Here is a 21,983-nt window from a genome sequence, read left to right on the forward strand (position 1 = left end):
AAATTTACTCATCCCAAAAACATTCATAAAGATACAAAACTCAGAAAGAAGTTCAAGAAGGATTTCTATTCAGTAGCCAATTATGTCAGTCTGAACAGTGCTGCTCATGAACTTCAGTGTAGGGTGATTTTTTTTGTACCTTGATTATCATTAAATATATTGAGAGCTGGAGCAATTTCTGTAGCTTTCCACAAACGTATAGTGCCGTCGGCTGAACAGGACAGCAACCGCTGGTGAGCTCCACTGTAAACCAGACCCCACACTGCATCAGTATGGCCTACAAAAGCACCTCTTAGAACAGAAGGATCTGTGAACGAAACACAACAAAACACATTTCAAAACAAAATCTGAATCAAGTCAATAGCTGTATCTTAGCCTGTGTTTAGGCACCAGCCTTTGGAAGATAATCCATAAGAAAAACCCAAGATCAATCATATCATATCAATACAGAAGTCTTAATTATTCTGGCATTAAGATGTTTGAATTTCAGCAGCATATGTGACATTCAATTACCCAGTTTGCAACTACAGGAACAAAACAATGCTTCAGCAGAAGAGACAGTACTGACTTTGGCAAAACACATTTCACTGTTAAAATTCACTTCCAAACAGCCATTAACGCCACAGCAGTCCCTTTTATGCAGAAGTTAGCTTTGAGGCCAACTGCATCTGAAGTTACCAGAAGTGAAAAATAAATCATAACATCCAGACACAAGGCTGACATCCACTCAGATCTAGTAAATTTTACCAAACTGGGTCTTTTTACCTGCTTCTAGCCAATCATTAACAGCTCTGGTCTCAGATTATAAAACCTTTTTATCTCAACTCCATAGAAATTTGTCAAAGAAAAGAACACTAAATACACGTTTCCTGTACCTGCCAAATTATCAAGTTTAGTCCTGTACTTTTAAAACCTGTACTTTAGACTAGCTGATTCTCAAAACTGTGATGAGATCAAGACCTTTTTTAAGAAAAAGACATTTTATCTTGCCATCAAGCAGCATCAGCATTAAAACAAAAGGTTACTTTAAGTAATTGAAGATGACATTCAATTTGCTCTTTTAAACTTTCACAGAAGCATTATCTACAAATTATACTATTTGAGTGCCATAACATCACTGTCACTAAACTGATCATTTCTCTGCTGCGTGTGACAGCAACGTACCGTAAGAGTCATAGGGGTCGATGTTTGGGTTGGTTGTGTTCCAGCCATGGATGAGGCCATCCGTTCCCCCACTGTAGCACTGTTCACCATTACTGCTCATCACCACACAGAGCACTGGTCCACTGGAAAAAAGCCCCAAAGAAACATTGACTATTAACATTTTCATTACATGAAATGCAAGGTCAGTCTTCAGAATCCCCAAATTTCCATGTTAGATACCATTCACTTGCTGCATGATTGCAACAAAAACTCTGCATATGCTACAAGACTTCCCACAAAAACACCCTCCACGATGTCTGATAATACAACTACAATCAGGACAATTAATCATTATGCACATGAAATACGAAAGTGCCACAATTTAAACTCTAGGATTTTGTATTTTGCATAAACAGATTTTTTCTCTTTTCAAAAGATTAAAGGCTCTTTCATGAAATCATCTCAGTAGATTTAAATTAATTGCATTCATTCTGCTTCAGTTTCATTCCACATATGCAAGTAAGTGGCAAAAGGCAAAAGCTGCAATGATGAACAGAACACCTAATCAAATTTGAACTATATCGTTTGTAGGTTTTTCATTTTGAAATTTTGGTGTGTCTGACTTCAGACATAAGTAACTGTGGAGAAAGGAGAAGAACACATGCAGATATTCTAAACAACATGGGAACAAAAAGCATCACATTAAATCAGTAGCTGATAAGGTGGAAATTACTTTTTTAAAAATTCTATTTCTGTTTAAAAATCATATCTTTCTCAAAATATGACAGTAATTTTCAGGAAATACTTACTTATGTGCTCGGAAGGTATATATTGGCTCTACATCAAGAGAAGTACTCCTAAATGAAGTATGAAAAAAATGTTAACATGTATACCATTTTATACAATGCTTTACAAAAATGTGCCAGAATCGCTGAATTCTTAAAATCTCTGCTACATCTTTTGCAGTGTTTCTCCCACAACTTCCTCTCCCAACATGATTTTTCACATATCTAGGAACTATTTGCAGTTTTTCAAAACGCAATAGGATTTGTGGTTTGGTTTTTTGTTTAAAGACCTTCAAGATAGTTCACAGACCCATCAAACAAGTTGGAAGGTTCATCAGTGGAGCAGAAGGAATGGAGTGACATCAGCATCACACGGACTGTATCATTAATGAGTTTTGGACTCATAGTTTTTCTATCAACACTGAACTGCCTCCAATTTTGCTGCTCTGGATGCTATCAATCCAAGGGAGAACTACATGTTATGCCCAGTTCTCCTCAAGGGTGCGATGTACTCCTTTAACCACACCAGCCCCGCTAGGAATCTCCTCTCATTTCTGCAAATTCCCAGCAATTTGCAAGAGACAGTGAACAAAGGAACCTGGCAACATCTCACTTTCAAGCTGTACACATGTATATGCATGTATGTGTATACATACACATGCATATATATATAAATGCATCCTATACATTTATATACACACGCAAGCACACTAACAGGCCGCATCCAAATATTTTCACTAGTAATTTGTCATGTTATCTGCAAGGAAAATATAAAAAAGTGAATGGTTTTCCTCTTCACAAAAAAAACACATTCACAAATACACATGGATTTTTTTTCTGGCATTCTTTAGGAATCTCCACCCTTCTCTGAGAGCTTGTTTTCCTACTCTGAAATTCAAGGAACACTTTCTATTAACTGCAAGGGCCATTCAGTGAAGTAGTACCTGGTGGGGGGGGTGGTTTTCTTTATAAATTAAAATTAGTTTTGAATAAAAGAAAAAAAGAAAAAATCTTACTTTTTTGCTGGGGCTGTTTTTTGTAAATTCCACATTTTTAATGTATGGTCCTCTGAAGCTGTTATTAAGACTGGTTCAACCGGATGAAAAGCGAGACCTCTTATTCCATCAAAGTGACTTCTTAACGTAAATTTGGGGTTCCAAGTCTTTCTCAATGCATCCTTATTGTTGGCTATCTAATAAAAAAAAATGCCAAACTTGTAATTAAGCTGGAAGGCACAACAAAAAGAAGAAATAAAAAATTCAGTTTGGCATTTTCAGAAGATGTCAAATTACCTCACTCACTTTTCACAATAGCCTGCTCTCAAATAACAGTCCACTTAACACTAACCAGGCACTTCAAAATGAGAACCAAGGTAGACATATTCCATACAAGTAATGTCACATCCACAGTAATAAATTCTATGCAAATCTGAAATACTCACATGTCTGTAAAATTACATACTTTGAAAGCACTGATACTTCAATTAACTCAGTTAAGTACTTAAAATTTCACCTATACCTACTGGCTCATTCACTTACAAAGCTGGGCTACACTCAGCAAGTTGTGGTCCCTGAATATCCAAAGTACTACTGACATGGCACCTCTAAAGTCAAGATCTGAGAGAAACAAAGAAGTCTCTAGAAGCATAGAAAGGAACACAACCTACCCAGCTAAGGCAATACAAGCACTGTAATAATGCAGGACAAGTAAAGTTTGCCAGAATAGAGAAAAAACAGCAAAAAGGACTTAGCTACACACTAAGAATCTAACTGGCAGGCAATAAGGTATCATGTATGCAGGCACAATTATTTGGCAATAAATGCATTTTAGAAGATCCAAAAAGAAAGCTTTAAAAAAAGTAAGTTATTTCAATATTGTTCCTCTGAACAAATATTGACACAAAATGCTGAACAGACTTTTTCACTGTCACTCAACAATGGCATGATTTGAATTTACCTTTCCATAACCACTGCTGATGGTGGTTACGGAAAGCCAAGAAAACAAACAATTTTACTGATGTTTATCATGTTGAAATCTACAGATAATTCCAAATAATTTACAACTTTAACTGCAAAGGCAAGACAATTGTTTTGAGCCACTTCAAGAAACATTCTATTCAGGGGACTGGGGGTAAAAGAGGAGGTTTAAGAATAGAAGTGCTTTTGCTTACGCTTTGTTATATCTGGATTTAATAATAATAATAATATATATTAATTAAAAGGTTCTATAGATTTTAAACAAGAAGAAAGGAGCTGTAAAAAACAGCAGGTTTAGTCTCATCCTATTTCTTAGTAATAACATATTGCCTTGCTCAGGGAGACAAGTCAGTTTCTTTGCCAGTTTACTGAGCCAAGTTGGCTCAGTGAAGGAACAGACAAATGCTCGAGCTGGTACAAGGATGGGGCAGGACTGCACGGTTAGCAGCTCTGGCAAGTTTCCTGAAGACTAGCCAAGAAAATCTCAGCAAAAAGGGTACAAGATGTACAGATATCTGGAGAGGAATTTGGTTGCCTCAACATAGACACCTGATGCCAACTAGGTGATGGAGGGAACCCGCTGCCCTTCAGCTGCCATACCAGCAGCACAGGTTCTGTACCATGTCTGCAAAAGCTACAAAGACACCTCAGATGGTCTAACAGTGATTTCCAGCCCTGGCAGGTTAATATTCTCCATTTGCTTGTCTTTCATTCAAAAATATCCTTCCAAAAGGAGTCCAAGATGAGTAGTTTATAAGCTGGGAAGGAGATGGAGGGCAGTCCCAGCCAGCAGACTAGCAGCAGAGGTGGAAACAGCCGAGAGCCCTGACACATCACCCACCCGGCTGTACCACATCACTCTACCCACCAGTCTCACAAGCTGTGAGGCTGAGTACTCACACAGAAACCTCCTTCTGTCTCTTCCCAACAAAGTACAACAGTGAGGTAACCTGAGGCCTGAAAAGCAGTTTGGGGGAATGCCAACCCCAAAACTAACACCTGATCTGGATTTGCCACTTACAATAATATTTGTGTCTATATAAAATCAAAAATGAATTGAAAACCAATTGAAAACTAAAAACAGAAATGACACGCAATTACAGGCACTTCTCTTGTTCAAAGTCGTAAGAAATCAAACTGCGGAGTCCAAAACCTCCAAAACAATTGAACATTAAATGCCATGATTTTGTAGTTTAGTTACCCTTACCTAAAGTCTATTTCAATTTTATGAAGATGCTTAATCTATCTTGAAGGACTGGTGAAATAACCAGAGCCAATCAAAGTGAACATTTGTCAAGAATGTGAAAAGGAAGGAAAAAGAAAAGGCAAACCTTAGTGTACTGGCTTGCAATCTGGAAAATTTAATCTTGTTAGATACTCTAAAAATTTATCTACAAAAAAAAAGAGTTGTCTTTTAAGTAAAAAATTCATAATCTCCATTGCCAAGTGAAAACCATTCTTCAATTTACAGTCAAAGCAATATTTAAAAAACTGAAACCATGAAATGAGGTAGGCTAATGCTGCCATTTTTTTAGAAGAATCCAGCAAAAATGTCAGTGAGATGAAAGAGACCGAAAATGGGAGAAGTGTCTGTCACTCTTGAAAGCAAGTATATTTAAAGACTGATTCACGTGCTCTCTCAATTTAATTCTCCATATGATTCAAAAGTGACACTTAATAACATACTAAACTTGTACTAACCATACCTGATTCACATTTGGCAGCCAGATGTGTGAAATAGTCCAAAACCGAAACATTATATTATCTGTAAGCTAAACTTAAAATGAAGTTTGAAATAGAAACATCAGCCCTTCATTTTGCTTCAATGAAGTGAACAGTACCAGAGCAAATAGTTTGTAAATTTTTTTTTTAATTGTCAGCACTAGAAAAAGGTAAGAGTCAAGATAACCATGACTATGAATTCCTGATCACAGGACTTCATACAGGCATTGGACAAATCAACAAATGTAAGTTATTATTCTATACCATGCAGAAAAGGATTGGAGTGGATAAAGAAGTGCTACTGCATAAATGAAAGCTGTTAGTTCAGGATACAGAGACATGAACAAACACAACAGTTTATATGGACACTTGCACAATGAAGTCAAGCAATGAAAGCATCTTGTACAGATGGGTTAGGTTTATCACATTCTCTGAATTTAAAATCCAGCCTTGGATTTTTAGGAGTACCTGTAACAGAAATTAATTTGTACATGACCATACCCCTTTCTGAAGGCATAGTTAGGGACAATTAGTAAAAACATTAAGAACTGAACCCAAATTAGGAGATAATAATAAAATACAGAATTTTAGCAGAAATGTTCTGCATTCATTGCAATATTGATGATTCATAACATATTACATGTTGAGAAGTTTGCTGTAAGGTAGGGCACATCTCTGCAGTGGCACTCAAAATGCGCATCAGCTTTTATTAGCTATGTATTTCATTGCTTTACAAGGACATACGGGGTAGAATGTCAAAGTAAGGACTTGCATCTTATTTCTAAAGTCTCGGACTTCATTTGTGATGGTAACATCCCAGAAAAGTATTATTTAAGAGTAAGATTTACCAAAGGGTAGTATTTTTCCCCAACACAGTATTAAAAATTTTCTCTGAAATCCCTCAACCTTACACAGCTGGGCAATGCAATAGCAAGATTAATCTGAAGCTGACAGATCACACACAAGAGCAGATTATTAAATTAATACATGAAGTATCTTTTCCCAAAAAAATCAGAAATACAGAAAAAAATTGCATACAACTGAAAAGATGCAATTTTAAGAAAGATTTTTTTTTCATAAAAGTACAAGAAAAATAAGGCTACACACATAGCCACAGAAGTGTTGGCCACAAAACCCTCCTAAGAATTCTGGTCCAGTTTCCCATTTGAAATGTAACTATTGCCCACACCAGGTAATGTAACTGCACAGCTCTGCCCCAGCCAAGTCTTGAATTAATCTCTCAGGAGATGTTTCTCTGAGTAAGCTGTTTCAGCATCACCTACTACGTAACTTTCTCCCCCAGTGTCTCACCTGAACCTCCCAAGCTGTAATTTGCCGCTGTTTTCTCCTGCCTTAATGCCTGGCACTATGGAGAAGCTTGGCTCTGTCACCCTTGCAAGTACCTTTCTAATACCTGCAGGCTTCTATTCAAGCACTTGTCAGCCTCCTAACAGCTAAGCCAGACTAGCTCCCTTAACATCTCCTCATCAATCAGAAGCTACTGGACTCTGCAATTCCTCTACTTCCATTTTGGAGTGGCCCAAAACTGCATACAGCCCAAGTAAAAGGGACATAAACATCTCTCAATCTGCTGGCGATGATACTCCTAATTTTGCTCAGTCACTGGGGCTACACATACCCAGCTGTACCACTATCACTAATATACTTTCAACTACTTGCATGACATAGCAGGCAAATGAGAGGAGAGGGGCTTGCAGAGAGTTTGAACGCTGCTGTGTATGGGAAGGGCAGCTTTGTCAAGTAAAACTTTGTGACATCCTCTGGCAGCGTAATTTTAACTGAAGAAGGTTTTCTGCTGAGTCTACACACAAGTAACTTGCATCTTCCTTCAACAAGACAGAAGGGTGTTGAGTTACCATTAATAACCACTTACATCGTAAGTCAGCGAATCTGCCTCATTTGCTACAGTAAGGCCTGCCAGTTCTCCAAGACCCAGTTCATTTTCAAGGGCTTCATCTGGTCCCATAATGAAAGATTTCCCTGAGGATGGAGGGAATGTTAAAGCTTCCACTGCAAGAAAACAAAACAAACAAACAAAAAAAAAAATCCTGAAACATAGGCTTAAACTATACCATACAATAAAAGTGCATTTTCCACTTTCAGAATGCTACAGATCTCTCAAGTAGCCGTGGGCAAAAAGATACACAGAGATGCATAAAAAAACTCTAAAGATAATCACTGTACTTACCAATAAACAGTAGCCTCTGAACACACCTACATTTGAGGTGTGCGCGACTCCAGACAGTAAATGGAGCCAGCCACGGGCAGGAAGGGTGTGCTACCATTCATCCATATATAACACACAAGTAACACAGAAAACACCTTCCCCAACTCAGCTACTAAATATGCAAATAGGTGCTGAAGAAACAACAAAAATGTAGATAAAAACAGCTGGTGGGATTGCCCCTAAATAAAAGCCCTTCAACAGGTCTTTTAGATATAACCTTTTCGCCACAAACACCTTTTACCTTCTCCACCCCAAAGTCTACACTGCCATTCTCTTTTCCTGTCTTTTGAATTCACAATGCAGTATTTCACTCAATACACCATACATACTTGACATCAAATTTGAAAACTTAGTAAAATAAAAAAATGTGTGCCCAAAATATCATGGTGTCTCAGCTTTATAAAGCAATATACAACTAACAGTAATACTGAATTCAGACTGGTAACAATCAGCTGTCCTTTTTTGTGAGAATCCTTTTGAATCTCTGAATTAAAAAACACATTACTGAAAGGACATGAAAATAGAGCTCTGCTAATATAGCTCTCAGTACATGTGAGAAAAGTTGGAAAGGGAACATTCAACAAAAAATTCTTCCACTTCCCAAAGCGTTGCTAAGTTACCCCCTTCTTTCATAAAGAAAATCACTGAGCATGAAGGAAGCAGAACTACTGAGATCTTTGGTAACTATTCCACACACCAGGGCTTTTTATGCATCTTAATTATAACTTGGCTGACCTACATCTTCACTCTCACTGAAATAATGTTTTGCACATTTTTCAAAACACATATTTACCATTTTAGTAGACCACATGATATCACAGAATAATAGAATGGTTTGGGTTGGAAAGGACCTTACAGATCATCATGTTCCAGCCCCCTGCCATGGGCAGGGACACCTTCCACTTAATGGGGTTGTTCAAAGCACCATCCAACTTGGCACTGAACACTTCCAGGGACAGGGCATCCACAGCTTCTGTGGACAACCTGTTCAGTGTGTCATTTCTTTTTAATATCTCTTCAGTCTGAAACCATACTCCCTTTTACTGTCACTAGATTCCCATCTAAGAAGTTCCTCTCCAGTTCTCTTGCAGGCTCCCTTTAGGTACTGGAAGGTTGCTATATTTGACAAATTAATATAGCCTCATATACTATATGTTATTATGCTCTATATTATAGCAATTCAAATATTGAATCAAGTAGATGACTTAGCACTTTTCACACTTAAAATAGTAGTGTTTCATTACAAAGATGCATGTGTGGCTCTTCATACTTGAACTACCCCCTGTGAGAATATTTCTTAATTTTTGGAACACATTATGGAAATGAATACACTGGCAAGCTGCAAGTTGTTCTGTGTGATTCATTACACAATCTCCACATGCTTTTGAAAGCTACAGTAAGGCATCTGTGTTTACCTGCAGAACCTCTATCTTCACACTTGGGAAAAAAGGACATGCTTTTTACACATACTTTTAAAATTATGTCAGTGGGGGAAAAATGATGCTCTTATGTCCTCAGAGTTTATGGTCCACACTTGTCTCCTAAGGTTTGATCAAGTGATTTAGGATGGCAATATTACAAAGCCACTATGTGCCAAATTATTTTTTTTCCATCGTGCTCAGAGGTATTCAGCCAAGACTTGAACTTAGGTAGGTGTCTCGACCTTACCAACACTGAACCAGAATTTGTAGAGTGCTTGGAAAGTCTTAGAGGATAATCCTTAAGAAGTAACTATAAACATCCACCCTCTGTGAAGGGGTATGCACTTTTTTAATATTTACCTTCATCCGTCCTGTTTATCTCATGCTCAATGAGCCTTGAGCTACTGGGCCTAGAAGAAGGTGCAACAGATGGCTGTAATGAAGGGAGATCATCAACATCTCTCAAGTTTGCAAGCATATCTTGCAGCTTTGACCTGTTGGGCCCTAACCAGAAAAAAACAAAAAATTAAAGGGTTTAGGCATAGGTCACGATGACACTGCATATATCAGATATGCTACAGCAGCACATGCAACAATGGATCCTACCTTGCATTATGACGTTACCACAGAAAAACTAATGAGCACTTATTTCAGCAGTAACTAATCATCCAGCATGAAATGAATTTCAAGAAGAAAGTGATAGAAGCAACTGAGAATTGTGAACGCACAATTTTCCCCATATGTATGAACTCATAGCGCTACTTGTACGGGATGCTGAAGAATGCCGCCAACTGAATCATACTTTAGGTTATTAGAATATTTACTTTGCTAAAACAATAGCTGGTATCTGTGAATATTTTAGAATTTGTGCATCAGGTACTTTGTGCAGCATATTCTTATGACAACATTGTAATTTAAATTTATTTGTGCAGTAGTGTAGTATTGTGAACTACATAATCCAAAAAGTTATACTTTATTAAAATAAAAATGCAACTGGATTCACTGGCCTACTTCCTGAAGCTACATATGGTGAAGACCCATGCCCTTCTTGACACTTACCTGTGCTTTGCTCCATCATTTTCCCACATCCCTGTTTTGACTGTTTTATATAGGATTGAGGCTGAAACATATCTTCGGTAGTTTTTCCTGTTGTAAGTTTAATTAAGAATGGGAAAATGTCTTACCCATAGTCCATTTTGTTTTTTCCTAGACCAGTAAATAATACAGCTATTTTTAAGCAGCTTTAACACAGTAGTGTACTCTAACATATGTATTCTCTCATAAAACCATTCTATGATTCTATTCTCTTATTACTTCACAGGAATGTTTACTACAGCCTTGCAAAATCATGAGTTTACTAATGCAGTTGCAAATGCTACTTTGTCCACCCTAACCATAATGACTGATAATAAACTAAATTGTATTTAACTTGTCTGTCACCAAAATATTACTCAATCCAGAAAAATACTAAGAAGGATTTTGCAAGATTGTTTTACTATAACATCTGCTTTATCAAAACAATATTTTACTTAGTAGCATTTCAGTGGCTAAGCACCATATATGATTAAATTAAACTCATAGAAACAAACTTTGTAAAATTTAATGTTATTTAGTCTCCTCTTTTTTCTCCAGCCAGCCTCCCTCACATTCTTCTTCACTATGTGCAATATTATGAATAACTGAAAACAGGCTCTGATTCTTCCTGATTTTTCTGCATTGATGCTCCTCCAATGATGATTTGTCCATGGCAAGATGCTTAATTTCACTGCTACAGTAAACCACTTCGCCTCCCAAGATCAAACCAATCAAATCAATCCAAAAGGTACTGAGCAGCAGTTATCTTCATGAAGGAGCACTGGATGTCCAAGTGCTGCCTTTACATTGTGAATATTTATCATAACAATATAAAACATATTCCAATAATGTCTATGTCTATATTAACAATTAAGTTTTTTCATAAAAAATAAAAAAATAACAGCTATTCAAGAACAGAATTTCAACACTTGGATTAAGTAATTTCTGCTAAACTAACCCTACAGCTATTTTCCCTGAACTAATTAACATGTATAATAACATGTAACATGTCTGTATAATTTAAAATATAACAGACAAGCTACAAAAATCACTTTCACTGTAATCATATATTGGCATGCCCTGTCTATCTTAGCCATAAAGAAATTTAGAATGAATTTTGTTAAACATTAATGCTTTAGTTAGTCAGCTCAGCTTCTTGTCAGACTTGCAATTAACTTCAAGTAAATTAAATGATTCCAAAGATGACAAAATTTACCTTTTTTTTTTAATTTGGAAAAAAAAGGAAGGTTTCATTTTTGCATTTCATAACATAATTTCAGCAACATAACCAACTGCTGAGCAGCAGCTAATGAGAATATCAATACAAAAAATAATAAAACAAGTCAGCCTCGATGCGAGAGTCTGACATATTTGCATCATTATGCATCTCTCTTTGGAAGTGAGAATTTCCTTGGTATTCATAAGCATCTTCCCACAAAGGGAGAAACATCCCTGAAATTTCTTACCAGGCTACATGCAATACTATTAATATACATCTTTCACACATGAATTCTCAATATGGCTAGGTATTTGAAACACAGCCATGGATACAGTGCTTCATTTTAAACTCTCCGAGTTCAAAAAGTTTTATGGCTTACCTATCAAAACCCATCAATTTTACAAAACATATCTGTATTTTAAGAAATGGAACAAAAAAAAATACAGGGCTAGAAACTGTTCACAGGTTGGGGTCTTTTTGATAACAATACCCAACGTTTTAAAAGGCTAGTCCCAGAGGTATGAAAGTCAATAAATAAATCCTGTGATTTACAAATAAACTGGTGGTCATAGTTGCTTCCTATTTCGAGCCCTGCATAACAAATTATGATGACAGCATGACTTTCATGTTGTGAATGTCAAGTATAAACAGGGGTAGAAATTAACCTGTTTTCTCCCACTGTCATCTAACAGGATACTCAACAGAGTTTCCAGTTTGGTTTCTTTCTTTGTTTATTTATATACCAGACTTTAACTTTTCCTGTGAAACTGGCATGTTTCCAGCTAAGAAAGGATTCTGAAGTCTTCTGTATTAAGGTGTGAAGTATTAAAACAATGCCTTTCACAATTTAAATATCTGAATAACAAAAGTACAAAACATGCTCAAAGCAAGAATTTTTAACTAACCCAACACTTGGTTGGAAGAAGTTATGTTCTAATCCAACTATTTATTGGGTAACTTGATCATCTGTCATTAATTTCAACCCCTGAGAACTGGTGAACAGGAAAGCAGTCAGGAGCAGCAAAGTAAAAGAGTAAGTAATTTTAGGAAAACATTGAAAGAGAGATAGAATTAAGGGTGTGAAAGATGTGAGATTTATGATTTTAAGGTGCAATGTTTTCCACTTACTCTTCACCCCCTTTTTCCCCTTGCGCTCCTTTTTGTATTGTTCCTTGAGTTTGGTTATAACTCCCTGGTCGACATTCCAGGCTTCAGGCATGAGACACTGGTCTTCCTTTTCTAAACAAAGTGAAACAAATGAAACATCCTTTTTCAATAATGTCACCAAGTGATCTCCACTGAAGGAGGCAACAGCTGCTGTCAACGGCATTTGTCTTTTATTTTAAACAGACAGAAATAGCACCAAGCTTGTGAAAGCTGTAAAACTGCTACTCACATTCCACTTGTTTGCTCAGAATGTTCTTAAAAACAATTTGAGATGAAATTTCACGTGTTTAATTCCCATAACCAAGCATATAGCTGTCCAGAAATGTATGCGACACTTACAGTACAATAAATCAGGACATATTTTTCAGCTTTTTCTTTCCTCCAGGGAAAGAATTACTATGTCTAGAAGAAACAGCTAAGTTACTCGTCAACATAACTTTACAACTCAGATTTTTTTTACTGCATTTCAAATTCTCATTTCATTGTCTGTGCTATGTTGTCATTTACACAAAGCAGTAGCACATTTAAATCATTTTGGAACACAATATTCATGTCATCATGGTTTAAATAAACCCTTAGAGCACTAAAGCCTTGAAACTTGACAAAAAAAGGTGAAGGTGTGAGGTAGTAATCTTTAGAAAAAAAGTCCAAAACATTACAGCATATCTACTGAAAAAAAAAAAAACCCCACATTTTATTTTGGGTTTGTTTTTTATTCTAAACAACTCCCTCAAATTGCCTGCTCTGTGACATGAAACAGAATAGAAGTATCCTTCCAATTCTACAGTATCCGGAGATTTTGAACAAAACATGTTACATGAGTTCAAATCCCCCAAGTAATTTTTCCATATATGGAGGCTGTCCTGAGGCAGTTTAGAAAAACAATTTGTGAGAGGAGGGAAAGTAATACAGCTTTTCCCCATATATATTTTCATGGCCATTACAGCTCTAAAATCTTTGAAATGCATTATCTTTTTGGTTTGCTTTTGCATTAAAATCCCAACCTTACTATTTAAAGATTAATTCCTTTCAGACCAAGTTTGTTTTCTACAATGATAAGCTATTCTAGACCTTTCAAAATACAAACAATAACAAACTTAGACTAAGCTGCAGAACTTAAATGTCTGTAGAGGAAGCATAACACTATCAATCACAGTCTGAAGGAGTCACTATGACTGGACAGAAGATAAAAACTACACATGGGTTATTAATGTGATTGACTTGTCAAAAATGAATAATACTGAAAAAGACCTAGGGATCCTCTATCAATATCAAATTCAACAGGATTCAGCAACATATTCTTGCAGCAAAAGCAACCAACAATATCCTGGGCTGTATTAAGAGGACTGTAACCAAGAGGGTGAGGAAAGTGACTGTTCCCCTGCGTTGGGCACTTGTGAGACCACACTTTTGAGTACTCTATCCAATTTAATCTTTTTAATACTGAGAAACCTTTAGGTAGAGCTCTAAGTACCTACTACTGGTGTGGTGTAGCAAGTCTAAGGGAGCCACTAAGAAGGTTCAGGCAGCTGGAGCAGATGAGCTTCAAGGAGGGACTGAGACTACTGTGAGAGATCAGTGACGCCAAAAAAAGGCATCTTAGGTGGCATCCAACTACCTGATGTACAGATGTTGAGAAAACAGAGCCTGACTCTGCTCAGACTTGCATCCCAGAGGGAGAAGATACTTTTTAAGGTGCTCTGTCACTCATTTGAACTCTTCAGTCATAATCCATGATCTTATACTCATGGAGTGTCAGATTAACTTAAGACAAAGTTTAGCAGCTTAAGTCTTTTAAGAAAAGCTATGAAAATAAGCATTAGTAAGCTGAAGAGACTCTAAAATAATTGTCTATGGCTAAGTCATGCCCTCTTAATGCATATACCTCAATTACCACTAATGAGCAAGAATTGCATAAAGAATTCAAAAAAGATATAAGAAGATCATACTTCAGAGAATCAAGTATCTAGTCTTTCTGGAGTTAGTTTAAAAGTTTTAATCATGCTTTTCCTCCCTGGCTAGACAAGACTTTTTTTCTTCCTCAAGCAAAAAAAAAAAGTTTAAATAGATCTTTATTAGATTGTGCTGTTGCCAGGAAAACACCCAATATATTAATATCCTACACACTGTCCCAGCATGCTTCCCACATGTCCCACAGATACTATTCAACTTCAGAAGCAGATCCTGAACTAATGCTATTCAAGTGCTTTATAGTTTAAAAATTACCAGAAAACAGCTGAGGACCTTTCAAGCCAAACAGGTTCAACAGATTACTGTAACTGAGCAGCAATACTTGGAATCCAAAATGAAGAAAGAATTTCCTCTGTTTCCTGCTGTCCCTCACTACAACATCACTCTACTACATTTAACAGTTTCACTTAAGTTGACCTAAGTGATTCATAATGACAATTCCTTGAAGAAACTTAATTACCAAAAAAGACACAGGTTGTGAAAGAAGTACAGTAATTTCACGAATACAAGCCGCACCAATTTGACTAAGATTTTGCTCCTAAACCGGAAATGCGGCTAATAATCAGGAGCGGCTAATACAACCTCAGAAGTGCCTGCCAGAGTGCTGAGCCGAGCAGCTGCAAAGTCGGTATTTTGCGATTGTTACAAATCGCTACTCTGTTGCACCGCGGGTGGAGCCTGGCTCCCTGTAGGCAGCACGGGGGGCGGGGAGAGAGGCGGGAGAGCTCTCTTTCCTCCTCTGCCACAGCCCAGGGGAGAGACGGCGGGGGGGCCCCGGCGCCGCCATTGCTGCAGCTCGGGGAGGAGAGGGGGGACCCGGGCCGCCCCTACCGCGGCCCAGGGAGGGGGGGGGAAGCCCGCGCCGCCATTGCTGCGGCCCGGGGAGGGGGGGGGAAGCCGGCACCGCCATTGCTGCGGCTCGGGGAGCCGACAGGAGCTCCGCGCAAGCCATTGCTGTGGCCCAGGAGGGGGGGGAAGCGCGCGCCGCCATTGCTGTGGCCCGGGGAGCCGACGGGAGCCCCGCGCAGCCATTGCTGCGGCCCAGGGAGCCGACGGGAGCCCCGCGCAGCCATTGCCGCGGCCCGGGGGGGGGGGGGGAAGCGCGCGCCGCCATTGCTGCGGCTCGGGGAGCCGACAGGAGCCCCGCGCAAGCCATTGCTGTGGCCCGGGGAGCCGACGGGAGCCCCGCGCAGCCATTGCCGTGGCTCGGGGAGCCGACGGGGTGCTTTGTCCCCGCCCGCCGCCGCCGCGGCAGGAGCGGGGAAACTCCGTCCCTGCCCGCCGCCGGCGCCACGGGCGCGGGAAAGCTCCGTCCCCGCCCACCGCCGCTGCCGTAGGAGCGGGGGAAGCTCCGTCCCTGCCTGCCACCGCAGGGCAGCGCCGACCCGGGGTGACCGAGCCCAGTGGCAGCGGCGGCCGGCCCCGAGCTGCAGCACCGTGCTGGCCCACCTGGCCCCGTCAGCGGCCCCTAGCGGGCCGAGCCTGCACAGCCTTAGCTGAGCCAGTAAACCCCGCCCTGCCGCGGTTCTGTTACTAATTGCACGCGGGTCCTCGCTGCGAACGACAAAGCGGCTTATATTCGGGTGCGGCTTATCTATGGACAAAAACCGAAATATTTGCCAAGAGCCAGAGATGCGGCTTATAATCAGTGCGGCTTGTATTCGTGAATTTACTGTAATTGAAAAACGTGATCACCTCCAACTCAAAAAAACCCCTTTCACGTTTCTAGAAATGAAACTACTACTTTTCATAACAATTTATTTTAAATGTTAGACTTTTGCTCACTTGTACTCAGCTGTCATCAATGAAAGCAAAAATAAACCAGAAGTGTGAATTTGAGAATAAAAAGCTCCTGTTGGCATACTGACTTTTTGGTGACACAAGCAATAGCTACACTGACCAAGCATAAATGGATAAAATTTTAGTATTAAAGAGCAGTATCCAATTTTTTTTTAAGAGCAGTATTTCTAAATTTGTTTGGTGAATAGAATACTGACTGCCGTAATAATATTACAACATCCTCTTAAGCAGAGACTACACACTTAACAGTAACTTGGGAGTCCAACCAGGAGATGGATATAGTTTCAGTGAAATACAGCATCTTGGAGCCAACAGCTCATGTGAAAGCCACAGCTTATCAGTCTGTCACAGCTGTAGCTCCATTATAAAGCTCCATTATTTCCCATCATCTTCAATAGCTCCCTCTGTGTCCATTTATCCTTAAGACTTTTCAGAGCAGCTTAAGTAGGAAACAACTTCCCATCGAGATATCTAACCAGTTCTCTTCTTCCCCTTCTCTATACTAAGACTTTAGGCAGAATAGTTATGTCAAGGTAAAGTGGATGGTGGCAATCTGGGTTGCAGGACATAAACCTCAAAGGACAGAGAGCAGTTTGTGAAATGTCTCTCTATGATTAGTGGACTTAAAGTTATATTATTCTGCTAAATTATAAAAGAAAGTTTGAGTAACTGAAGAGTTCGTATTAACTAAATTACTAACCCACAATAAGAGTACAACTAATTGGATTTTATGACTCATATTACTCTCTGCATCAAAGTGGGAGAAAGCAGAGAAAAAATAGCTTTCATATCATAATTGTAAAATACAACTTTATCAGAGCCCTTCATGTGCATGGGCCACTGAAAAAATATACTGAAATACCACTCATAAAATTTAAATTACATCTGCCTTAGAATTAAAAGAAAGGGAAAAATGACCTGAGGCAGAAACCTTGAAGTATCTTTACATTAAAGCAGTGTACAGAAAAAATAAGAATATTATATCAAGAGGATTTCAGTCTGCCAATTATTTACTGAAAATAAAATAGAAATAGAAATAGTAGAAATAATCAAAAAATGCTGTGATCCTGACAAAGATCTCATTCAATGAACTGATCAGTCATAATATATTCTTAGCACATTTTTTTTCTCCTGGTATGATCCATCAAATTTCCTTACCCCAATCTGTTCCATCTCCCGAACTTCTTGATTCCCCATCACCATCATCTGAGGTAACCAAAAAGTCAAACTCTTTCAAAGCTTCTTCTGTATCTCTGTCTTCACTGCTGTCAGACAGCACTCTTTTCCTTACAATCTGAAAGGTCAGAAAGGACAGGGGGGAAAAAAGCTGAATTAAGTTACAAACACATTTTCAATCCAAGCAGTACTGTTTTGTCCTCTATGCAGAATCCAAACAGGAAGTTGAAGAGGAAGCAGAAAAGTACACATTAATAAAGCAAATATGGAGTAGTACGCAGATTTTGTTCAAACTTCTAAGCGAAAATGAAACTTGCGTGTTACTCTTTCTTCCTGTAACCATCAATAATCAATCACGTGGATAATGAATCTACACTAACCTACAGCACTACTATCTTTTTCTTTAATATTAGAATGTACAAACTTTCTCCTAAAACATTTTTGAAATACAAATAAAAGCCACAGACAAAAATCCAAGAATGCCACAGAAAAGACTTCAGCAAAACCAAACTCACTTTGCTTCTCTGAAAATAGCCTAACTTTCAATTCTGAAATCATTCTCTATGTGGACCAAGACAACTCCAAGAAACAAATAAACCAACTCCAAACCCCACATATGACAAGAACTGGTTTTCTTAGATGTCATATGTTATTCCATCCTGAACACTTTCTCAGATGTTATGATATAAAAACATGTTGCTTTTCATGTTTAAACTGCATTTCCCTCTCAGATTCAAAAGTAAATTCTAATAAAAGAAAAAAAATGTTTTAATGAAGAATTTAATTTAAGCTTTCCATAAAAATTTACTTTTCCCTCAACAATCAAAACAAATTAGATTCTTTGCAATTGTTTGACCAACCAGTAAGCTGACGCCTTGATACATGAAAACCGTACCATAATTTTTACTTTCACAGAAATAGAAAACTTACATTAATCACAATGTTTTGACTTGGAAGCTTGCTAAGGGTCAGTCTGCAAAGATTTCAATACATAGTCCAACATCCCACAGTTCATGAAGATAAGTGACTGTATTTCCTCTAAATACAGTGAGCCAATTTCTAAATTTGAAGCAATTCTAAACTTCAAGCTTCATTTCTTCAGCAGGCTTAGTGAACATAGAGTATTTTACAGGACTTAACAGAAGAGTCTCAGACATTAGTTCACAGTCCATGAATGACAGGAAAGATCTGAAAATATCCCCTTTAAAAATGCCATAAAACTAATTGGTTTTTTAGTGTTAATTCTTAAAACTGACTATTAAAACAATCACACCCATCATATCTTATCTGCTTCAATTTTTAGGAAACCAAATTCATGGAATCAATGCTAAAGAAGACTACTGATTGCATATATCTATGTAGTCATATGAACAAATCATATAGCAAAGTATAGATCAAAAGTGAGGTTAAGGCATTTGACTGAACAAACAAAAAAATTTCTTAACTACATTAGAGTTCTTCCACTTACACTTCTTCCTTCCATAAGCTATAAACATAAGTGTATTTCAGTTCTGTACTCCAAGACAAATTTTTACAAGTCATTTTAAGTATCAATAATTTTAAAATAAATATTTAAGAATAATTATTGACACGCAATTTTATGAACAATACCTTCAAACTAAGCTGAGAACTGCAAAAAAAGGACATCTGATACCTTAATAATTGTGTTCCAGAATATATAAAAAATACTAGTCAGCATGGAACAGTAAAGAGACAATTTTTGAAAAATTTAGTCTAACTTAGAGCAATAAAGATGGCAAAGCATAACTTGTATGCACAAACTTAGAAATGCATATATAATTCCTCTTATGCACACATGCTTGACAGAACATCATAAAGATGTATTAATGATTTGCATGTGTACATACACAGTCATATATTTTGCTAATAGGCACCTCATTAATCTCACTTTTTCTGTTCTTCGTAACTTTTTCAATTATTTTTTCCACTCACTGTTGCAGTATCAATGATTGTTTTCTCTCTTCCTTCAATATCTTCTTCATCTTCCTCATCACTAAAGTCTGCAGCTGCATTTTCAAGAAACTTGAAGGTCTCTAGCAGAGAGGCAGAGTCAGTCAATTCAGGTTTCCTAAACAACAACAACAACCACCATCATGAGACAAAAGAAATCACAACAAAGTCTCTTTTGCAATTACTAACCTGTTCTGTACTATTATGTCCAACAACATATAAGATTAAAATAAGCCTACAAGAATAATAGACTGTTAACAGGTAAAAATTCTTCTGGCTAAAGAACTAAACCATAGACATAAACTGTATTATTAGAACCAACAAAACAATTTATTAGAACCAACAATTATTCTTAGTATGGCTGCCATTACTAGGACAGACACTCCAATTTTTCAGTCAAAAAACATTTTAAAGAAGCATTCATCTGACACGTGCCCAGAGCAACATCAATACTGCTATGCCATTACTGAAAGCCTCAGCAACAAGGACATGAGCCACAGCTACCAGGCTGGGTTCTCATGGGCACATAGGGGTACAGGAAAACTTTGCTCCTGCTAGCTGATGTTCCTCATCTTTCTGGGAAACACCAAACTCTAGATCTATCATTCATTAGCTTTTAAGACATGATAAATATGCCACTATAAAATAATACAATGTGGAAATATAATTGATAACAAAATAATATTTCAATTTACATTAAACAAATAAGAAAATGGATGAATATTGGGTAAAATTATGACTGCACTGGCAGAAATTTAGGCAGTGTCTCAGAACAGGAAGCATAAGGGTTGTTATATTAACAACCACAAAGGAAGAATCCAAGAAACAGGACTGTAACAATTATTAAAACTCTGACAAAAGTACAGATAAAGCAGTCCTAAAATTATCAACAGGATTTGTGTTTTCTATGCAGAAGATGCACTTCTTCGTGAACCCCTGAGAGACACAGTGATGAAGAAAATTTATTCATTTTGAATTGTTACAATTACTTCCAGTAAAACCTGGTACATTCTTTAGATGGTTTTACAGCAGTGAAGACAAGCTTTACTGTTTTCTTACCTTTAATCAGTAGTCAGTTTTTCATAGTTCATCACTAAATGCTCGTCATCTTGATTCTCATAACCACTGAAACAGTAGAAGTCTCTCCCTCTCTATTTTCAGAACTGTAGCTCTAAATTGCCTTGTGCAATCACCCTTACTACCAGCAAGTGCCTTGCTTCTGCTCACCTTTTCAAAAGGTTCAGTCAGCTAACACACCTGTACAGTAAGGCCTTGTAAACTCCCTGCAGTGTGAACACCTGACCAACCATCCATCCATCCCTCCCCCATTTACTCCAGTGTTTCGTCATAACACTTTCCAAAGGTCTATTACAGGGAGCATCCAAGGGCAAAAGCTTTGATGTGTAACAAGGCATGATAAGCAGCACACTTCCTTCTTTGCACAGTCTCTGCTCAAGCATCTCTATGCTTACATGACAACAATCAGCAGAGGTGGTTTCTTCATAGCCCCACTATACCTGCATTTCATTAGGACAATTTTCTACTCCTTTTTTTTCATTTGCCCACCTTTATCACCCAAAAATACCAATAGAGATTTCACTTGCCATTAGAAATTCTGCATACACAGCAGCATAATGTACCATGATATACAGTATGTTTTCACGGTCACTGGTTTTTCCGAGAATATTCCTTCCGCTTTTCCAGATCTCAACTTAGGTAAGAGCAATTTTAAGTATGTTTAAAAATTACCCTGCTTCCTGAAGTATTGTAACCCTCATTTCTATGACAAACCTGAAAACACTCTGTAATATTTTTATTTTTTCTTAAGTAATCACTACTTTGGCAGCCTATAACACCTTATGAATCTGTAGTAATAATGAACATTTTCACAGAAATCCTATGGTATGGTTACCTGCTTCCAACAGAAAAATCTTGATAAGACAACACTTGTACTGTGCTTCATTTGACTAAATGATCCAACCACAACTACTTCTGGGGTTTTTTTTCTCTGTATTTTGCCATGTAAAACCACTATGGCTGATGATCTATAATAGCAATTATCAGATATACTCCAGTAAACAGCAATGTATGAACTAATACTAAACATGGAATATAAAATTTTAATTAAGAGAACTTAATATTAAGAAACAGATAGCCTTCCATAGGTCCAATCATTTGCAGTAATTCATACCAGACTTGGCTCTATACTCATTTGCTCTTAAACCTGTCTCTCTCACACTGAAGTTCAAAGTGGCTACCAAAAGATGTATCTTTTTTTGATTAACAGCTCTGCTTTTAGCTATGCTATAT

At 37.8% G+C, this 21,983-nt stretch overlaps 1 protein-coding gene across 4 annotated transcripts in view; it reads right to left on the reverse strand.

Moving 5' to 3' along the window:
• Positions 1 to 21,983, reverse strand: part of STRN (striatin) — a 70,150-nt gene that overhangs the window by 13,439 nt on the left and 34,728 nt on the right. For 2 of the 4 annotated variants that reach the window (XM_033056662.1, XM_033056661.1), the window contains exons 6-15: positions 19,656 to 19,791; positions 17,685 to 17,820; positions 12,717 to 12,827; positions 10,355 to 10,441; positions 9,656 to 9,799; positions 7,521 to 7,657; positions 2,945 to 3,120; positions 1,953 to 2,000; positions 1,165 to 1,286; positions 140 to 307 (exon numbers count right to left, since the gene is read on the reverse strand). In XM_033056662.1, the coding sequence (XP_032912553.1) occupies positions 140 to 307; positions 1,165 to 1,286; positions 1,953 to 2,000; positions 2,945 to 3,120; positions 7,521 to 7,657; positions 9,656 to 9,799; positions 10,355 to 10,441; positions 12,717 to 12,827; positions 17,685 to 17,820; positions 19,656 to 19,791 (1,265 nt within the window). The remainder of the gene's footprint in view (positions 1 to 139; positions 308 to 1,164; positions 1,287 to 1,952; positions 2,001 to 2,944; positions 3,121 to 7,520; positions 7,658 to 9,655; positions 9,800 to 10,354; positions 10,442 to 12,716; positions 12,828 to 17,684; positions 17,821 to 19,655; positions 19,792 to 21,983) is intronic. The other 2 variants (XM_033056663.1, XM_033056664.1) reach the window with 2 other exon arrangements.

Source organism: Catharus ustulatus, chromosome 3, assembly GCF_009819885.2.
Source record: "Catharus ustulatus isolate bCatUst1 chromosome 3, bCatUst1.pri.v2, whole genome shotgun sequence".
NCBI classification, from domain to species: Eukaryota; Metazoa; Chordata; class Aves; order Passeriformes; family Turdidae; genus Catharus; species Catharus ustulatus.